The following is a 19,424-nucleotide window of genomic DNA, read 5'->3' as shown; positions in this document are numbered from 1 at the left end:
GGAAAATGAATAACACACGATTATATATAGACAAAATGGACAAAATGGTCCCTGAAATATGCACCTCGGGACAAGTTCATCCCGGAAATTTAATTAGTGGACAAATTCGTCCGGACGTTGCAAACTTTTGGACGAATTGGTCCGGACGTTGCAAAAGTTTGGACGATTCGGTCCTTCCGTCCGAAAACAGGTGAGGTCCCTGACGGATTACTCTTTCACGGTCGAATTTGCCGTGAGTTTATGTCAACCCCCAACCCCCCTCCCCTGCACTGTCGAGTCAATTGAATGCTTTATCTGCTGCTTGTGTTGATCTTCCAGAGAACGGCAGCTGACCAGATCTTGCGAGAGTTGCAGAACAATCCAGATCTGAAGACGAAATTCTTCGCTTTGTAGGTTAGATCGAAGCATTGAGAGCGTTTCCCGTCTTTATGTTTACATTGCATCTGCTGCATTGGATCAACATCTCTGCAGACATATGTGTTGAATCAGATACCTAGTAAGGACTTGGGCATTGTAGGATGTCGAAAAATCTTTAAGTGCAGTTCTTCAAGGAGAAAGAGAGGTCTGGGTTGCAACTTGCAGGGACGTGGGGGCAAAGGCCGCTCTGTACCATTTTGTTGTTTTGTCTCTGCTCTCCCTCAGTTTCCTTTCGGCCCACTTCGAGAGTGATTCTGATTCTAAAACCAAAATTGTTTGATTTAATGTATGGCTCACAGTTCGACGCCCACTCTACTACATGCATTTCATGGGTATATACATTACATTACATACATACATACATACATTGTGTAGTACAGTACAATCATGAAGGTATCGAGTGAAATAAGCTTTATGTTCCTCCCCATGTTTCCATGATATTTGTGCTTCCCTTTCATTTTTTTTTTTTGCTGTGTTCTTCCTGGTGTGTGTTTAGTACATGCCAAAATATATGAAATCTATGGTTATAATTCACGTGCTCTCGTACGGTCACTTACATCGTACGATCGACATGAATATGAGGTAATTAGAATCATGGATTTCTTGATATGGAAACGTCGCAGAAACAAAGCTTCCAACCAATTGCTGCCCTTGCATCAATCCACCATGATCTCTCGAGTCACACTGTGAGAGAGATCAAAATCAAATGCATCTAAACCTATTATATGTTATTATCGTTTCCCTGCATTCACTTAGAGAAAGAGTAAGAATTTATGCCCTTTTTTTCACAAATCTATTACGCAATATAAACTATAAGTATTATATGTGAATATGCTAGAATTCTTATTAATATATATAAAATATGTTCAGGGAGGAGAAAGGGAATAACCCCGAGATCTTGCATTGCGCATGGCTTCTAGGTCAGTTATACTATTGTTTGCTGAGAGATCTTGCCATTTTATGCCGCTTGCCAATTATGAATGTGTGGTTTAGCATTTGCAATCAAATTATGCTTTGTGTTTGGCATGAGGTGATTGATTTTTTAATTGGTTTTATGAAGGAATGATGATGAGGTATGTGATGAAGAAAATATTGAAGGATATAATGTAGATGGGCAAGAGGATCATTTTCAGTATGAAGGTACTGAGCATGTTGATTCAGAGGTTTATTGGGATTCATAATATATATTCAATGAGAATGCTGAGGGTCATTTGAATGAAGAAGATGAGCATATCGGTGATAGAGCAGATCCCGAAAATGGAGAGCATATAGTTGTGAGATTATCACCAACAACAGCGGATGTGGTCATCTCTAGTGATGAAGATGAAGGCTATATTTCAGAAGAGCTAGTGGACGAGTGTATCTCTGATGATGAGAAGAGTGAAGAGGAGTTCAGAAAGTACCCCGAGTTTGATGAGAATGCCACATTTGGGGAGGTTCAATTACAATTAAACATGTTATTCCCGAACTTAATTATGTTCAAGAAAGCTGTGGCAAATTATAATATAGCAGTAGGAAGGGTATTCAAGTTTATGAAGAATGGCAACGAAAGGGTTAGGGCAAAGTGTAGATCGGACGGGTGCAAATGGGAGATCTTCTGTTCTTGGAGTAATGAGGTGAAAACTTTCAAAGTAAAGAAGTTCGTAGAGCCACATACTTGTGCTAGGGGATTCAAAAACAAGCAAGCTAATAAGAAGTGGTTGGCTACTCAGCTTGTTGATGAATTAAGATCATACCCAACAATGTCAGCACATGATGCTTTTGAGTGGTTCAAAAGGTATAGAGGTATTCATATAGATGAACACATGTTATACAGAGCAATGAAGTTGGCCAGAACCACACAAATTGATTGATTCCTCAACCCGTGAAGAAGCTGTGCATTTTTGGACATATTGCTTTGTCCTACTCCATTGGCTTCCCTCACCTCCCATAATTCTAGCAGCAAATTATCATCAGCAGCAAATTATTATCAGCAACAATGACTCTTTATATTAAAAAAGAAAACAGTGGATCTTACATGGCAATCATGAAATTTCAACAACTATTATCCATATGTTTTATCTTTGGGTTTTGCTCTGTTAAAGCTGGTCCTTCAAATTGTTGGTCTCCTCTTCTCACCGATTCTCACCGATTCTTTCTATCTCAATCGTGCCCAGATTTCATACTTCATAAGTTGTAAATTATGTGGATGTGAACATCGCTAAACAAACACGAGCATATCAAGTGCCCATGCAATCAGTGAAGTGCCACTTTGAATGTATATGCTTTTTGACAGAAGAACAGACCCACGTAAGCATGAAAGGTAGCGATCATATAAGTGCATTGCACAAGTCACGTAAATTATAAATATGCAATAAAATCTTCTAGAAATTACATAGAAGTGCAAGAGACATTACCTCAATGAACAACACTGTAGAGTCATATGTAGAGATGCTCGTACTTCGGTCCACAAATTCAAGTTGGAAGAAAATTATAATAGATACAATGTTGCTATTACAAACTGGGTCATGAAAATGATATATATTTATAAAGTCTCCGATCGCATATTAGGTGACTGTCACTTTCAGAAATGAAAAGAAAAAAAAAATTCATCAAGTTTCCACAGGACCATTAGTCACAATGCATTAAATTCATATAAATATATATATATACACACAACAGCTTCAGCAATTGGAAAGGCAGGCCTTTAACAATCTATACTCTAGTGAAGGTGTAAGAATAAGATCATCAAGTTAGTCAATAGTAATAAAATTCACGAAAAGATTATTTTCATTAGTAACTTAGCAATTCTATTCCGTGGTTGATTGATGAGAATCGGTGAGAAGAGGAGACCAACAATTTGAAGGACCAGCTTTAACAGAGCAAAACCCAAAGATAAAACATATGGGCTTGTCCATCATGGAGTGCCATGAAATGAGAACACCAAAGTTTTAAGGGAAAAATTTTGCACTATATAAAACCCAACCAATTAAGCAATCTTCATCATCATCTGCACAATCTCCAAACTTTAACTGAGCCTCGAGCACCAGCAAGCACTTCTTCTCCCACATCATACAATTTATCTCATTCACTTCTTCCTTTTCCTAAATCCGAGGGAAAAAAAATGGCCGTCACTTGCTTCACTCAGGAGTTCAAGACTGTGATTGCTCCATTGAGGATGTTCAGGGCTCTAATCCTCGACTCTCACAACCTCATCCCTAAGATAGCCCCTCAGGGTATTAAGAGCATTGAATTCATTCAAGGAGAGGGTGGTGCCGTAAGCATCAAGCAGACCAACTTTGCTGATGGTTTGTAACATATTAAGAACTTTCTTCTTTTACTTCCTTTACATGATGTCATGGTTTATTCTCAGTAGTTTAATTTTCTTACCTTCTACAACAGGGGGTCACTTGAAGTGGTTGAAGCACATGATCGATTCTATCGATGTAGAGAAGCTCGTGTGCAAGTACACCTTTATCGAGAGTGACTTGCCTTTGACAAGATTGAGTCGGTGGTGTACGAGGTGAAGTTCGAAGCTTCCAGTGATGGTGGGTGTGTCTGCAAGATGACGAGTGAGTACCATGTGAAGGCCGGTTTGGAGCTGAAGGAGGAGGATAAAAAGCAGGGTAAGGACAAGGCCATGGGACTCTACAAAGTTGTTGAGGAATACCTCGCAGCCAACCCCGAAGCCTATGCCTAAATGAGCATTTCTCGGAGCTTTGGGCCGCGACGGTGACCAACTACTCACCAGCCGCAACAAAAATTTCAACTTCTCACCGGAAACAACCACCAGCAACGATGATTTCACCTTCAGATTACGGACGACACATTCAATTGCAGAAATCTTGACGTGGGTGGGGGAATTTGACGACTGGATCGGAAGAGAAGGCACCTCAATTAGGGTTCATTGATTTTGGAAGAGAAGGCGCCTCAATTTCGACCGGGAAATCGAAATTTCACGGTTGAATTTGCCGTGAGTTGCTGTCAACCCCCAACCCCCAACCCCCCTCCCCTGTACTGTCGAGTCAGTTGAATGCTTTATCTGCTGCTTGTGTTGATCTTCCAGAGAACGGCAGCTGACCAGATCTTGCGAGAGTTGCAGAACAATCCAGATCTGAAGACGAAATTCTTCGCTTTGCAGGGGGGCAAACGGAGTTCATCACGGCGTCTAAGGTTCCGTCAGGGACCTGCATTTTTTCGAACGGAAGGACCAATTCGTCCAAAAGTTTGCAACGTCCGGACGAATTTGTCCACTAATTAAATTTCCGGGATGAACTTGTCCCGAGGTGCATATTTCAGGGACCATTTTGTCCATTTTGTCATTATATATATATATATGCTTATAATAAATAATTAAAAATACACCTTAATATATATGGCTCAATATGTTCACTAAAAAAAAAGGCTTACGAAGAACAGAAAACATGTTCATGTGACAATTCCTAAATAGCTTCTACCTGTATATGTCGTTCTAAAGAATCTTATATATAGTTCAATATATCGTGCATAGATACGACTGGTAAGACTGTTACGAATTGCGCATAGAATGTTTGATGCGGCCACAATTATGCCAAAAGAATACCAAAGATATGGACGCATGCCATATTATTGCTATTCTGGTGAGCTAATTGTTTTATGTGTTTCTTTTCCCTGATTTACCTAAGCAGTGATTATAGAAATTATTTTCAGACAACACGTCCTGGTCAAACTTATGGCCGTATTGTCCATAAAATCGGTTACCTTAATCAGCAATAAATTAGCATAAAAAGATAGCGGCCCTATAACGGGAAGTTTGTAATAAATTGAATTTTTTCAGTTTTTTCATATGAAAATAAATTGCCTATTTCCTTTTCTTTTCTGGCTAGACTTTTATTATGTAAATTATATTTTTAAGTAAGCATTAACGAGAAAAAAACTAAATTAAGTAATAATAATAATAATATTTGATAATGAAATATTCTTTTATTTCCTCCACACAGCAGAGAGGAACCTAACCTAACGGAAATGTCCAAAAATAGCACGTAGGGGTATAAAAGTAAATTCAGGAAAGATACTCCCGGGTTCCAATTTCCAACGCAACCCCCTCCACTTCCCATAACTGAATTGTTTTGTACTCTCTGCCACCGCTAAGCCCATCGCTCTCCGCCCGAGGTATGGCCACCGGCATTCGTCTCCGCCGCCTCGCCGCCATCGCCACCGCCACTGCCACTGCCGCCACCGCGTGGACCTCCCTCTCCCCCGCCGTCTCATCCAACGACCGCAGCGGCCCCCCCGCCCTCGAGTCCATCCGGCGGAAGATCAGCGATCCTAGCGCGGTCGTCCCGCCGCGAGCCGTCCAGGGAGAGACCCTCGCCGGCGCTAGCTCCGCCGACCCGCTCGACATTCTCGTGATCGGGGGAGGCGCCACTGGCTGTGGTGTGGCTCTCGACGCTGTCACCCGCGGGTTCCGCGTTGGCCTTGTGGAAAGGGAGGATTTCTCATCCGGCACCTCCTCGAGGTCGACAAAGCTAATCCATGGAGGTAGGAATTCGAATCTGTCACCTTCCTCTATATGTCTGTGCGCCTGATTGTGTTGAATTTCGAGTAGTTTGACTCGGGAGGCAAACTGAACTATGAGGAAGTTCTTGTCATGGAGACTCTCTGCATTGTTTTGTCCAAGCCGCACTATTTACTTCAATTCGATCGCAGTTCTGAAATGGTGGTATGAATGCTTTTTAATAGCTTTCAGTTTGAGGATGCCTCAGTTCGTAAATACCTTCGTCTTCCTCTGAATGATTGGAGATTCAAAGACTGGACCTTTCTGAACTAAGTTATTGTGCATGCTTGGTGGAATGTCGGAAAGTTTCACCTCTTTTTGCAATGATGTATAGGATAGTGAAAAATTGTACTTTCATCTGTCATTAAAATGCTTGAGATTTGATTGTATCTGATGACGCTTTCCTAGTAGCCGTATGCAGGTTGGCTCGGCGTTAGAGTTAGGCTCTAAAGTCGAACTCTTTTATTCAACATTCCTAATTTCTTCCTCTTAGCTGAATATTTGCCCTCTATATGTCTGTGGGGAAGTTATTAAGAGCTTGTTGTGATTTTTCTTTTTCTACGGCAACGCACTGTGGATTATTGTCTTACTGTCCCCAGTTAGCATTCCTTCTTGATGGTTGATTTTGTCTGCTTGCTGCAAGAATTAACATAGTCTCGTGTTTGGCTGACGGTTAGATCAGATGCACAGTTGGATGATGGCGCATACTTAATTCTTGTGTTAGTTGATATTCTGATGATCATGGACTAGTGTTTTTATCTTTTTCTCTTCTATGTTATCGACTCATGTGAGCTTGGTATTCTAGGTGTGCGCTACCTGGAAAAAGCTGTTTTTAATCTCGACTATGGACAACTGAAGCTGGTATTCCATGCGCTTGAGGAGCGAAAACAGGTCATTGAGAATGCCCCACACCTCTGTCATGCTCTACCTTGCATGACTCCGTGCTTTAACTGGTTTGAGGTGGTATACTACTGGGCGGGCTTGAAAATGTATGATTTGGTCGCAGGACGGCACCTGTTGCACTTGTCTAGATATTATTCTTCAGAAGAGTCTGTGGAGCTCTTCCCAACCCTTGCAAGAAAAGGGAAGGATCGAGTGCTAAAGGGCACAGTGGTCTATTATGATGGACAGATGAATGACTCACGGCTTAATGTTGGGTTAGCATGCACTGCTGCACTAGCTGGTGCAGCAGTACTTAATCATGCAGAAGTGATATCCCTCCTTAAGGATGAAACTAGTGGGAGGGTAATTGGTGCTCGTATTCGGGACAATATATCAGGTACATGAAATGGATGATTCTACTCCTTTTATGGTATCCCATTGTAAATGACCCCACAGAGATGAAGTCATGGTACAATAGTAGATTTTGACCTGTTATGATCGCAGTATCATGTTTATGATCTCTTAACTCTCCATGTTAAGTGAGAGGAGGTCAAAGCTTTTGTTTTAGTTCTGCTGCTTTGTCCTTGTTCCTTTCATTTGCTCATGGTGGATATGATTAGTGGCTAAGATACAGGAAACCTAATCTTCTTAGAATGCTGATGTCTGATAGCAGTATTTCTCTCTTTTATGCTTTAATCTTCATTATTCCTTCTGTTATTACCTTTTATTAGATTTTACTGAATTGCGCACTTCTATGCCAGGCAAAGAGTTTGATACTTTTGCAAAAGTCATAGTCAATGCGGCTGGGCCATTTTGCGATTCTGTGAGGAAGATGGTTAATGAAGATGTGCAGCCAATGATCTCTCCAAGCAGTGGTGTTCATATCGTTCTTCCCGACTATTACTCTCCTGAAGGGATGGGCTTGATTGTTCCTAAAACTAAGGATGGGCGAGTAGTTTTCATGCTACCGTGGTTGGGGCGTACGGTTGCTGGCACTACGGATTCTAACACAGCTATCACAATGCTGCCAGAACCCCATGAAGATGAGATTCAATTTATTCTAGATGCTATATGTGATTACCTAAATGTCAAGGTTGGTGCTTCCTTCAGCTCATTTAGTTTTCACATCGTCTGTTTCTAGCTTTGACTGATGCTTTTGAGTTCAAAGCCATATCGATGTTAGTAATGATGAGTGCTTAGTGTAGGTAAGACGCATGGATGTCCTCTCTGCTTGGAGTGGTATTCGCCCATTGGCAATGGATCCTTCGGCTAAGAACACTGAGAGCATATCGAGAGATCATGTTGTGTGTGAAGATTTTCCTGGGTTGGTCACCATCACTGGAGGAAAATGGACTACATATCGAAGGTATAATTCCTACTTTTACATTCATTACGCATTCTTTTCTCATGTGGGTGAATGAGATCTGAATTGCAAATTCTTTTGGCTAACTGAGGTATCATGTAATTAAGGAAGTTTTGTTGATGCTGTTACTTAGTGAATGTATGTCCTAATTGGAAATAATGGAACGGGTTTCAGCATGGCAGAGGATGCCGTTGATGCCGCCATTCGATCAGGAAAGCTGAAGCCAACTACCGAATGCCTTACTAACAATCTAAGACTGGCGGGTGGAGAAGGATGGGACCCTGCACATTTCACTGTCCTTGCCCAGCAATATGTACGCATGAAGAGGTCATATGGAGGTAAAGTCGTTCCGGGGGCGATGGACACCGCTACTGCAAAGCATTTGTCTCATGCATATGGTACACGTGCTGATAGAGTCGCTGCTATTGCTCAGGTCGGTATTTTGTCTTCTTTATAATCCTCCAGTCTCGGGTGGTGCAGTGGAGTTTTATACGGTTAAACAATTAATACTGATTTGGGACCAAGTCCTTTCAGATGATATAAAGGTTGATCTGAAAATAAAATCTTCGACTGTGGTTGGTTTTGGAGAATGAATATGTGTTTTTGTTTTTTGGAAATGCATTAGGTTGCATATTAAAAGAATGCTTGTTCTGAAAAAAAATCACGTCCTGTCATTTTTTTTCGAGGAGTGGAAGAGGGCTCTTAATTCTTCCCAAGTTCAGGTAGTAAAAGGATAATTTTGGGAGGCCTGAGACCTTTCCCTGGGATAAAGCTGACTCACTGAGATTTAGCCAGGTATTTGTAGTCCAATTCTGACTTCTACCTTTTTCCGTCACTTGCCAGGATGAAGGATTGGGGAAGCGGCTTGCCCATGGATACCCCTTCCTGGAGGCCGAGGTCGCATACTGCGCTAGATATGAATACTGTGAGTCCGCAGTGGATTTCATTGCTAGGAGATCAAGGCTTGCCTTTCTTGACACTGATGCTGCGGGGAGGGCAGTGCCCCGTGTGATTGAGATTCTAGCAGCAGAGCACAACTGGGACAAGTCAAAGAAGAAAGAAGAGCTGGAGAAGGCGAGGCGGTTCCTGGAGACTTTCAAGTCATCGAAAAATGCTCAGTTCCATGATGGAAAACACAATTAACAGGTACGTCATCGTTTATCTCTTTCTGCCTCTTGTTGCTTCTGATATGTCTCTTTTAGATGTGAAATGTTTCTCATACACCGATGAATGGACAAGAAAAATAGGGAAAATCAACGTAGCTCTTGGAAGTGGCAGGGTTTATGGAACCATAACATGGATGTTTTTCTTCAAAAGAATGAGACATTAATTCCAGCTTTCGGCAGTCCGGTTCTAATATTTTCCTTTTGTTTTGCAGATGTCTGTGGCCGACTTCCATCGGATAAAAAAGCAGGCGATATAGTTTAGAACATCAACATTGGTAATTTATGGAGACAAGCAGAGGTTTATAATCATTTTTTTTGTGGGGATGCATGGATGAGACATCCTTCTGTGCACTGAGCTTCCCATAAAGCATCACATTACATTGACGGAGCTCTTTTTGCTTGATCTCTTGATTCTTTTGGTGTCAATAAATTGGGGATTCCATTTGAGAAGGCAAATTTCATTTATAAAAATATTACTTATTTAGGATACAAAATATGGTTTTTAGCATAATTATACATTCCTTTTCAGTAAATTAATTTCTTCTAGTCCATGTTCTTGTCCTCAAAGCAGCCGAAGAACGTCACTGTCTTCGTGCTGGACAGCAACATAGATGAAATATTTCCAAGCTGTGATCGGTATGTGTTATCAGTGTTCCAAAGAACGGTTCGAGTTCGCCAATGTCAAGACCACGCACTGCTAGAATGATTTTCCTTTAAATGACCATTCGTAAGAATGTGGTCTGCGTATGAAATCCCGATATCACATAAATAAATATGTGGTGGTATGATCCAACAGCCATCAGAACATACAAACCGTCCCCTGGAATATACAGCAGTTAATTTGAACCCGAAATGAACAGCAGTAATTCGATTTTCATGTTTACCATTTTTTTAATTAATTAATAAAAATAAATTACGAGCCAACTAATTATAACTGTCAGGACAACTTCAATCAACAATCCTCATCTCTAAAAGAGATTGTATGACGGTAGAGGGCGGGAGCTAAGCTGAGCTCTCAGCGGAGCAGAACCGAACCCCTGGCCCTGAACTGGTCTGCCCAAACCTCCGCCGGCGAAATGGCGGCGGCGATATCTCTGTCGGCCCTCTCTTCCTCTCTCCTCTCTCGACCCTTCCACTCTATCTACTCACCTGGACGCCGTCTACGCACGCTCCCCCGCTTGGTCGTCTGCTCCTCCCCCTCCATAGAGTTCGACATCTCCTTCGCACCGCCCAAGCCCCGGCCGAAGCCGGCTGCCGACCCGGGCCCCGACCCTGGCAGAGGCGCCGAGTTCATATCCGGGGCGGGGCTGCAGCTGTTCATCCCGTGGATAGTCCGGGGAGAGGACGGGAACCTGAAGCTCCAGTCCCACCCTCCGGCGAGTGTCGTCAACGCGATCGTCGCCACTGAGAAAACAGGCAAGAAGAAGAAGAAGGAGGTGAAGGGGAGCGCTGATGTGGAGCCCAAGCACTCCAAGGCCGCGCGTCGGTTCTACAACTCCAATTTCCGGGACCAGCCCCAAAGGCTCAGCAAGGTCCTCGCCGCCGCCGGAGGTACCTGATTTGATTTAGTTTAATTATAATTGTTTTTCTTTGACGTCATTGGGCAACTTATGGATTGTGTGCCAAGTGTTTGCGGAAATGCCAATGAGAGCTGTCTTCGGTTAATGGTCAGAACTTACGAGAAATCAGTCATTCTTTCGAAGAATGATTCCTTTATTTGTTAGATCTTGATAGATACTAAGTCAGAAAAAGAAAATGCAAATTGCATAGGTTTTGATATCCTCGGTAAGTGGATGCTGTATGAGTTTGGATTCTGTGAATTTTGTTTTGGCAGTGGCATCAAGGCGCAGCAGTGAGGAGCTTATCCTTGAAGGTCGCGTGACTGTCAATGGTTCTGTGTGCAATACTCCCCAGGCAAGCCTCTGTTTTCATTATATTTGCAAATTCTGGTTCTTTTCTGGTGTGATTTCATCGTTTGTTTTTGGATATTGAAATTGGTCTCAAGTCTGAATCCTGCTTCGATTACCACAAGAGTTTTATCATGTGTTCTCTTCTTCCTCAAGATGTCTTGAGTTCTATAATGGGGTTAATAATCATCACTGGTTACCTGTTGTATATTATCACATGTACGTGAAACCCGGAAGTGGTTGTTGAGATTATTATCATTTGGAGTATTACCTTTTCCCTTTTTTCCTTTTCGGTGGTTGATATGATTTCTGCTGATAGTCAGACACGAGTTGATCCTACAAAGGATATCATTTATGTCAATGGAAACCGCCTGCCCAAGAGGTTACCTCCAAAGGTCTACCTTGCTCTCAACAAGCCAAAAGGGTTTGTTCTGACACTCAGAATTACGTCCGTTTCAGTGACTCTTACGTTTTCTCTGTTGGTTTTTATTATAAACATGTTCACAAGCTAATGACAGGTACATCTGTTCAGCTGGTGCGAAAGAGTCAAAATCTGTGCTAGAACTGTTCAATGATTATTTGAAGAGTTGGGTATGGAGGATTCCAAACTATCCTAGTTCTTTTCTGATTTTTCCATCTTTCCCTTGTTTCAGCCTGAGCTATTTGCTGGTCATAATGTTTTGAATTGGAAGCTTTTCCAAGGACGTACCTTTTGGTAGTTCAGAAGTGCTCATGAGCTTTAGCTTACATAATTTGTTTTTCCAAAGTGATGAGTAGTGTATTGAATTTCAGAGCAAGTGGAATCCCGGAGTACCTAAACCACGGCTTTTCACCGTCGGCCGCCTTGATGTGGCCACAACTGGTCTAATAATTGTGACAAATGATGGTAAGAGGGTATTGAAAGGCATGAATTATGTAATTGTGGGTTTGATGTCCTTTAGATTTTGAATCCTTGGGAGATTCATCTAAACCTTCTTGCGGCTGCTAAAATGCAGGAGATTTCGCCCAACATATCTCACACCCATCATCAAACTTGACAAAGGAGTAGGTCTTTTGTTATTGTTGTCTTTTTTTGTTTTTTATACCCTTTTGAAGTAAGATTCGAAACCTCAGAATGTCTTCTTTTTCCGATCATCATTGATGACTTCTGCTGCTTTTCATGGAAATTGCAGGTACCTTGCAGCAGTCGAAGGTGAAGTTCACAAACGGCATTTAATGGCCATCAGTGAGGGAACAGCCATTGACGGTGTCCACTGTACCCCTGAGTCAGTGGAGTTATTACCAAGGCAGCTTGATATGCCAAGGCTTCGCCTACGTATTGTGGTACTGTCTATTGCTACGAAGACATCGATGTCATCTGGTTATTCTGTCGAAATTGTGGTGCTTACTGTTGCTAATAAGGCACCAACATAGTCTGTTTATCCTCTCAAAGCTATATTGATGCAACAGATACAGTAAAAATCTCCAGTTGGAGTAACAAAGATTGAAGAAATTTATGTAGTTCAGACATTTTCTATATCTTACTACTTTTGATGCATATGCAGTTTCTTTTACTAGAAAATTTTCTATGTTGCTTGGCTTTTACATCAATTTTGCTCCCCAAATATGTGATATGCTCCGCATCTTTTTCTTGGCTAGAAAGGTTCCTTCATTTTGCTGATCCGGGTAATTTGCAGGTTCATGAAGGGAGGAACCATGAAGTCAGAGAACTCGTGAAAAATGCAGGACTTGAGGTTGGTTGTTTCACTGACGAGAAGATATCTTTGTTTATGCAATTAGGAAGAGAAAAAGGTTTATCATGACAACATTAATGATATTTATGGCGTAGATGGAGACTTGATCTTGGGCATGCGTCTGGATTATTATTTTCACGAAATTTTGATTTCTGGCTCTCTGCAATTTCAATGTTCTGAACACTATCTGTGCTAATTAGAAGCTGTTTATTTTCTTCTTTTATCAGATATACTCGTTGAAGAGAGTCCGCATCGGTGGATTTAGACTGCCCACAGATCTCAGGTAAATTCCTTTTGATCATTAACTCCTCATGAAGTATCCCATTGAGTGCATGTCATCTTGAGAATCGTATTAGGTCGATACGACACTCATATTTCAACGGCTGATCTCTTCAGTAGCAAGATGTAATTGTCAACTTCTATGAATCAAGACATATTTCTATCAAATTGCTGAATTCTTCTTATTTCAGGCTCGGGAAGCACATCGAGCTAAAACCAGCTGATCTTCGTGCCCTGGGTTGGAAGGGTTGAAAACTCAGCTTTCAGTTTCTGGAGTCCCTTTCACTTGAAACAAGGATGATGAGGTGGGACAAAATTACCCCACGCGGGATTCACAGACTCTTACCGCTTCTGCTGCTTTGAGGTTCCGTGATACGTTCTCTGCAGCGGAAACTGCATCCTTTCTCACTTAACCCCATGCCCGAGGTCCTTTCTAGAGTTTGGTGTACGGCGATTACATTCACTTTGAAGGCCTCGTGTTGAGATGCAGGAATATTTAGGACTGGTGCACATCATGCCATTCACTTTGATAAAAACAGTTATGATATGTTATTTTTCGAAATACAGAGCTCTGCAGTGGGCGATTAGGTCGTGATTTATTAACTTAGGTGTATGAGTTTCTGTTTTAACTATCAATAAAAGAGATACATTTCTTTGAAGCTCATAGCTTCCCCGGTTCTAATCGTCGGATGCCATTTCCAGTCTTATTTAGCAAATTTATGCTTCTTTCTCATGATATGTATCGACCTGAATTAGAAAAATATCAGTTTGTTGCTCACCAAAAAAAAAGGGAAAAAAAGAAGTTTTTTGTGTTAGAGATGGCCAAATTATTGAAATTTCTATCCTAATGGCTTTCCTGTTTCTAATCATTAGATGCAGTTTCCAGACAAGTTTAGCAATGAATGCTTCTTTCTCAGGGTACGTGTTGATTAGAACGGAAAAAATATCGACTGTTTGTGTTATAGAGGGCCAAATATTGAAATTCCCATCCTAGGCATTAGTCAAATAATGACTGCTTAAAATGGTTATCAATGGTGACCTAAAAGATCTGGTTACGAATGAAATTTAAATGTACTTCTAATTAATTTTTTTTAAAAAAATGAAGCCGTAGAGAAGATTCCGTAATTGTTTTTTTTTTTAATTTAAAAGATTTCCCATTCATATACAACATATGGAGTCTAGAATAAAACATAGGAATGTGACACGACAGTGCAAGTTCATAATTGAGTAACCTTCGAGTAATCACGAATAGGACTAGGCAATTGATGTAATATTGTCCAATTCACTTGTGAAAGTCGAAAAGACTTATCATTATTGATGAGGAATCCCAATCTCACTTTGAAGAAAAATAAGGGTTTTGGCCTCTTTATAACAGCAAGATACACTCATTTTTCCCGAGAAGCGCCTTTTAAGGGCAAAATAGTGTGGGCCGCACCAAAAGTAGTCAATACCTCTTAGCAAGTCTCTCCGTGAGAGTAGATCTTTAGTCGTATCCTCATCAATTATAAAAATAAGTAACTATCGCACACATATAACCAAAAGCTCGAGCTATGTCTCTCTCCTCTGTTGAGAGCTCTCCTCTCTTCCCTCCGTTGGAAGCTCAGCTCCCTTCTTCTTTCTTCTTCTTCTTTACTGCACTGATGCTTGGATCTTCAATGGCGCCACCCACCCCCCTTTTCCCACGCAAAACTTTCAATACTCATAAAGCCAAGATCTATTCTGATCTTCTTTCTGAACATTCCTCACCAACAGTGTACTTCAGAACAAAAATGGCATTTATGAAGCTCTCTAAACCTGATCCTATCCCTCTATATCCTCCTGCGACTTCAGTATCTCTCACTGCCCAGATTGCTCTCATTCCTCCTCTGACCCCACAAGACACTCCCCCACCGAGCAGAAAGATCACAATGGACCCTACTGACCTCAACATCAACCTAGTAGAGATGTTTAATGCCCATATGTCCATGGCTCCAACCGCCGAGGTGCTCGATCTTCCTGCCAATGATGAAGAGGCACCTGATCCCGCCCCGCTCACACTCCTAGTCAAGCCTTTCGGTTTCAGAATCCCTCCTCCGAAGCTTATCATCCCACGCCTCATTCAGATTTGGGCTGCGAAAAAGGGTGTCACAATAATCCCTGATGACAGAGATAAAGAAATACTGGTCTGCCTCTTCAGGGACCAAAGAGACCTCATTGCAATAGAAAAGGGAGGTGCCTACCACGTCCAAGGCGCCCACATGATGCTGGAAAGGTGGGACCGAGCCCTCCCGTTCGAGGAGATCAAGTTCAACTCTGTTGCCTTCTGGATCCAACTCAGGGGAATTCCCCCAGAGCTCCTCTCGCACCAGAACATAACCCAACTCGCTAAGCAAGCTGGCTCAGTGGTTCAAGTTGACTGGAAAAATAAAGGCAGTGTCCCCAAGTGGTTCGTCACCCCTCGCGCACTGGTGAAAGTTCCCACAGCTAAGCCTCTGTGCCCGGGGTACCTAATTGCCAGAGGAAACAATTCGGCCTCGTGGGTTTACTTCAAGTACGAAAAACTCGCAACCTTCTGTTACGACTGTGGAACCCTAGGCCACGAACAGGGAAATTGCAGCTCAGACCAGCCGATTATCCCCGACCAATACGGTCCATGGCTCAGATACGATCCAAAAAACGACCTCCCACCACCCCAGGTAGCTGCTGTCCCTGACTCTCCCCCTCCAAACACCCCCTCTGGCGCGACCGGAACCGAGCCCAACGGCTCTCCGCACACCCCCTACCTTTCCCCCAAACCCCCAACTCACAGAGGCGACACCGCTCCCAAGAAACCGAAATTCAAAATAATCTTCAACATACCTGACAATCTTGCAGCTTTAGCCCCTGACTTTGACGTCCAATCTGACACGGAGGAGGGAGCCGTTGCTTAAACCCCCTCTCAATCCCCTCTGTCTTCTGTGTACGACGATGAGCAGAGGAACCATAGCAATTTTCCCCCCAATTCGCGACTGAAAGGAGAAGCCCAGCAAGACGGGCCTGAAGAGGAGGCCCAAGGAAGCCCATCTCAGCTGGGCCAAGTCTGGGACTTTACGGGCCAGCAGAGCAGCCCAATGGACTCCCTTTACTTGGGAATTACTAGCAGCCCAATGGACTCCCCAACGGGCCCAATTTACCCGGTCCATTACTCGCCCGAATTCAACTGTCCTTCAGCCAACACCGTTTTCTATAACCCATTCGCCAGGAAAAGAAAATTGGAATTTCCCACTATAGTGCCAGTTAAGCGAGCTGCTCCTTATTCGGCCCCCCCCAACAGAATGGCAATATCCCCGGGGCAGCAGCAGCCAAATCCGCACTACTACGTTGAGGAGATGGAAGATAGCGATACCCCCAATGACATCCAAATGGCCGAGGAGGCGGGCCCAAGCATGCCCCCAACTTATCCATGAGTATCCTCGCTTGGAACTGTCGGGGAATGGCAGGAGACCCGACAGTTCGCGCTTTAAGGCTCCTCCAAAATAAGCACCAGCCCAGCATAATATTCCTATCAGAGACTAAAATTGATTCTGATCGATGCAAGAAGCTAGCTCGGCGATGCAAGATGGACGGTATTTTCTCGGTGGATGCTACAAATTCAGCAGGGGGACTATGCTTGCTTTGGAACACGGAACTCAAGGTACAAATCCTCCAACACTCTCCTCATTATATCCATGCTATCATTGATCATGCTATTTTACCTGCCTCTTGGTGTCTTACTTGTGTATATGGCCCCCCATATGTTCACCTAAAACATGATTTCTGGACTGATCTAGCCAACATTGCCACTGATATTAAACGCCCTTGGATGCTTATTGGTGATTTCAATGAAATTTGCTCTAGAAATGATAAGAGGGGCGGAAAACCCTTTGTTTCCTCAAGCCGCCCCTACCTTGATGATTTTATGAGCCTCTCGGGCTGCATTGACCTAGGCTTCAGTGGAAATCCTTTTACCTGGAGAAATAAACGATCCGGGCTTGCTCACATCAAACAAAGATTAGATCGTGCTATTGCAAATGATGAATGGCGTCTCTTGTTCCCAAAAGCTGGTGTTTTGCATCTGCCTAGCATTAAATCCGATCACAACCCTATATTAGCCAAGCTTTGGATGGATTCTACTAAACGCCCTAAACCTTTCCGTTTTGAAGAAGCTTGGACCCGCGATCCAAGCAGTAATGAAGTAATTCAAAATGCCTGGAATTACGAAATAAATGGCTCAAAGGCTTACCAATTTTCCTCCAAACTTAAAATCATGAAAAAAGACTTGAAAAACTGGAACAAAAATTGTTTTGGCCTTTGTGATACTAAAATTGCAGGCATCATTGAAGAACTTGATGAGATTCAGTGCGATATTCCCAATCCTGATACTAAGCAAAGAGAGGACTCACTGCTTGCTGAGCTTGATGAGATTTTGCTAAGGAAGGACTTAATCTGGCGACAAAAATCCCGGGAACTATGGTTAAAAAATGGTGACAGAAACTCCAAATTCTTCCACCTCTCCACCATCATCAGACGGAGGACAAATCACATCGCCGCTGTAAAGGGAGAAGGGAATCAATGGATAGAAGACCCTGAGAGCATCGGAGATTATTTCCTTAAAAACTTCAAGGACCTATTCACCTCTACCTCCCCCACCTTCCCGGAAGACCTTGAAGGATTAGTGGAACCTATCATCACAAATGAAGAGAACATCCTCCTTACCTCCATCCCAACCCGTGAAGAGATCACACATGCCCTAAATTCCATTCCAAATCTCAAGGCACCTGGACCAGACGGCATCCCTTCACTAGTTTACAAGCACTACGGCAACATCATCAAGCCACTACTCACATCGGCAGTCCAAAGCTTCTTCTTCTCCGGTAAAATCCTCAAGGAATGGAACAACACCTTCATCACCCTTGTCCCCAAGTCCAAAAAGGCTTCCACCTTTAAGGACTTCCGGCCTATAAGTCTCTGCAATGTCTGTTACAAAGTTATATCCAAAATCATCGCAGAAAGGCTAAAGCCCCTACTTCATAAACTAATCTCGCCAAATCAGACTGCCTTCATTGAAGGCAGATGGATCAATGAAAATGGACTTCTCGCGCAAGAAATCATCCACACAATGAAGACATCAAGGGCGCGAAAAGGCTGGGTCACCATGAAGATCGACCTAATGAAAGCCTTTGACAAGTTAGAGTGGAGCTTCATAATTACAGTCCTCAGGCAATTTGGCTTTCATGAAAAATTCATCGCCTGGATACACCAGTGCATCTCCACCTCTGCAATGTCCATCCTCATAAATGGGTCACCACACGGATATTTCTCCCCAAAAAGAGGCTTAAGACAAGGTGATCCAATCTCCCCCTATCTTTTCGTCATTTCCATGGAGATATTATCCCGTCTCATGTACAGGGCCGAAGAGCAAGGTGCCATTAGAGGAATCCAAATCTGCAGAGGCGCGCCCAAAATCTCTCACCTAATGTTCGCCGATGACCTGCTAATTCTAGCTAGAGCAACCCCCGCCGACACAAATAATGTCAAGAATATCCTTGATAAATTTTGCTCATGGTCGGGACAAGAGGTCAACAACGCAAAATCAGGAGTATACTTCTCAAAGAACACTCCAGCCGCTTCTCGCAGAGATATCAAAAATGCAATGGGAATGAAAAAGCTCAAAGAAGACTCCCGCTACCTTGGTAACCCCTTCCTTATCAAGAAGAAACGAAAAGATTCATTCCAATTCATTATTGATAAAATCAAAAACAAGTTATCCTCTTGGAAAGCAAGATCTCTATCTTGGGCGGGAAGAGCTACATTAGTGAACTCAGTTATCTCCTCAATCCCCATATACACAATGTCCTTATTTCGGCTCCCCAGATCAACTCTAAATGAAATTGATCGAGCTACAAGCCGATTCTGGTGGGGGAACTCAAAAGAAATAGGACATACCTTCACTCCAAAAAGTTGGGCCGCTCTATGCCAGCCTAAAGCATCCGGAGGCTTGGGCTTTCGAAGGGCTGAAGACTCCAATCGCGCCATGCTTTCCAAAACGGCTTGGGCCCTCGCCTCTAATTCAAATAGCCTAGCCTCGTGAGTAATGAAGGCAAAGTATGGGAGTCCCCTAGGCCCAAACCAACGTACTCCAGCTTCCACTTCAAGCATTTGGAA

The 19,424-nt window shown here is 42.8% G+C and overlaps 2 protein-coding genes, 1 long non-coding RNA gene and 1 pseudogene across 4 annotated transcripts; all 4 read left to right on the top strand.

Moving 5' to 3' along the window:
* Positions 1–288: 288 nt before the first annotated feature.
* Positions 289–2,145, top strand: LOC116197176. Its single transcript, XR_004154998.1, has 2 exons — positions 289–1,337; positions 1,478–2,145. It is a non-coding gene; the product is annotated as an uncharacterized LOC116197176 (long non-coding RNA).
* Positions 2,146–2,809: 664 nt separating this feature from the next.
* Positions 2,810–4,303, top strand: LOC116197175 (annotated as a pseudogene).
* Positions 4,304–5,477: 1,174 nt separating this feature from the next.
* On the top strand, positions 5,478–9,799 carry LOC116196126 (glycerol-3-phosphate dehydrogenase SDP6, mitochondrial). The gene is made up of 7 exons (XM_031525690.1): positions 5,478–5,916; positions 6,738–7,211; positions 7,576–7,907; positions 8,020–8,180; positions 8,352–8,610; positions 9,021–9,323; positions 9,556–9,799. The coding sequence occupies exons 1-6, from the start codon at positions 5,550–5,552 to the stop codon at positions 9,318–9,320; spliced, it is 1,893 nt and encodes a 630-aa protein (XP_031381550.1). The 5' UTR covers positions 5,478–5,549; the 3' UTR covers positions 9,321–9,323; positions 9,556–9,799.
* A 489-nt stretch (positions 9,800–10,288) lies between these two features.
* Positions 10,289–13,926, top strand: LOC116196127 (putative ribosomal large subunit pseudouridine synthase SVR1, chloroplastic). 2 transcript variants are annotated; one of them, XM_031525691.1, is made up of 10 exons: positions 10,289–10,894; positions 11,178–11,257; positions 11,574–11,674; positions 11,769–11,841; positions 12,043–12,136; positions 12,246–12,294; positions 12,423–12,573; positions 12,927–12,983; positions 13,211–13,266; positions 13,454–13,926. In XM_031525691.1, the coding sequence occupies exons 1-10, from the start codon at positions 10,420–10,422 to the stop codon at positions 13,512–13,514; spliced, it is 1,197 nt and encodes a 398-aa protein (XP_031381551.1). In that variant the 5' UTR covers positions 10,289–10,419; the 3' UTR covers positions 13,515–13,926. The 2 variants fall into 2 exon arrangements, with proteins under 2 accessions (XP_031381551.1, XP_031381552.1); XM_031525692.1 differs by having other exon boundaries at positions 10,751–10,894; positions 11,783–11,841.
* The last annotated feature ends 5,498 nt before the right edge of the window (positions 13,927–19,424 follow it).

This window comes from Punica granatum, chromosome 2 (genome assembly GCF_007655135.1).
Source record: "Punica granatum isolate Tunisia-2019 chromosome 2, ASM765513v2, whole genome shotgun sequence".
Lineage (NCBI taxonomy): Eukaryota > Viridiplantae > Streptophyta > Magnoliopsida > Myrtales > Lythraceae > Punica > Punica granatum.
The sequence above is the reverse complement of the archived record's forward strand: the minus strand, read 5'-3'. Positions and strand labels throughout refer to the sequence as shown.

Bases quoted from the DNA above. Each gene is read 5' to 3' on its own strand.
- LOC116196126 (XM_031525690.1), top strand. From the start codon at position 5,550: ATGGCCACCGGCATTCGTCTCCGCCGCCTCGCCGCCATCGCCACCGCC. The intron at 5,917-6,737 runs GTAGGAATTCGA...TTGGTATTCTAG, and splicing joins GACAAAGCTAATCCATGGAG to GTGTGCGCTACCTGGAAAAA. The intron at 7,908-8,019 runs GTTGGTGCTTCC...TGCTTAGTGTAG, and splicing joins GTGATTACCTAAATGTCAAG to GTAAGACGCATGGATGTCCT.
- LOC116196127 (XM_031525691.1), top strand. From the start codon at position 10,420: ATGGCGGCGGCGATATCTCTGTCGGCCCTCTCTTCCTCTCTCCTCTCT. The intron at 11,675-11,768 runs GTTTGTTCTGAC...AGCTAATGACAG, and splicing joins GCTCTCAACAAGCCAAAAGG to GTACATCTGTTCAGCTGGTG. The intron at 11,842-12,042 runs GTATGGAGGATT...ATTGAATTTCAG, and splicing joins ATGATTATTTGAAGAGTTGG to AGCAAGTGGAATCCCGGAGT.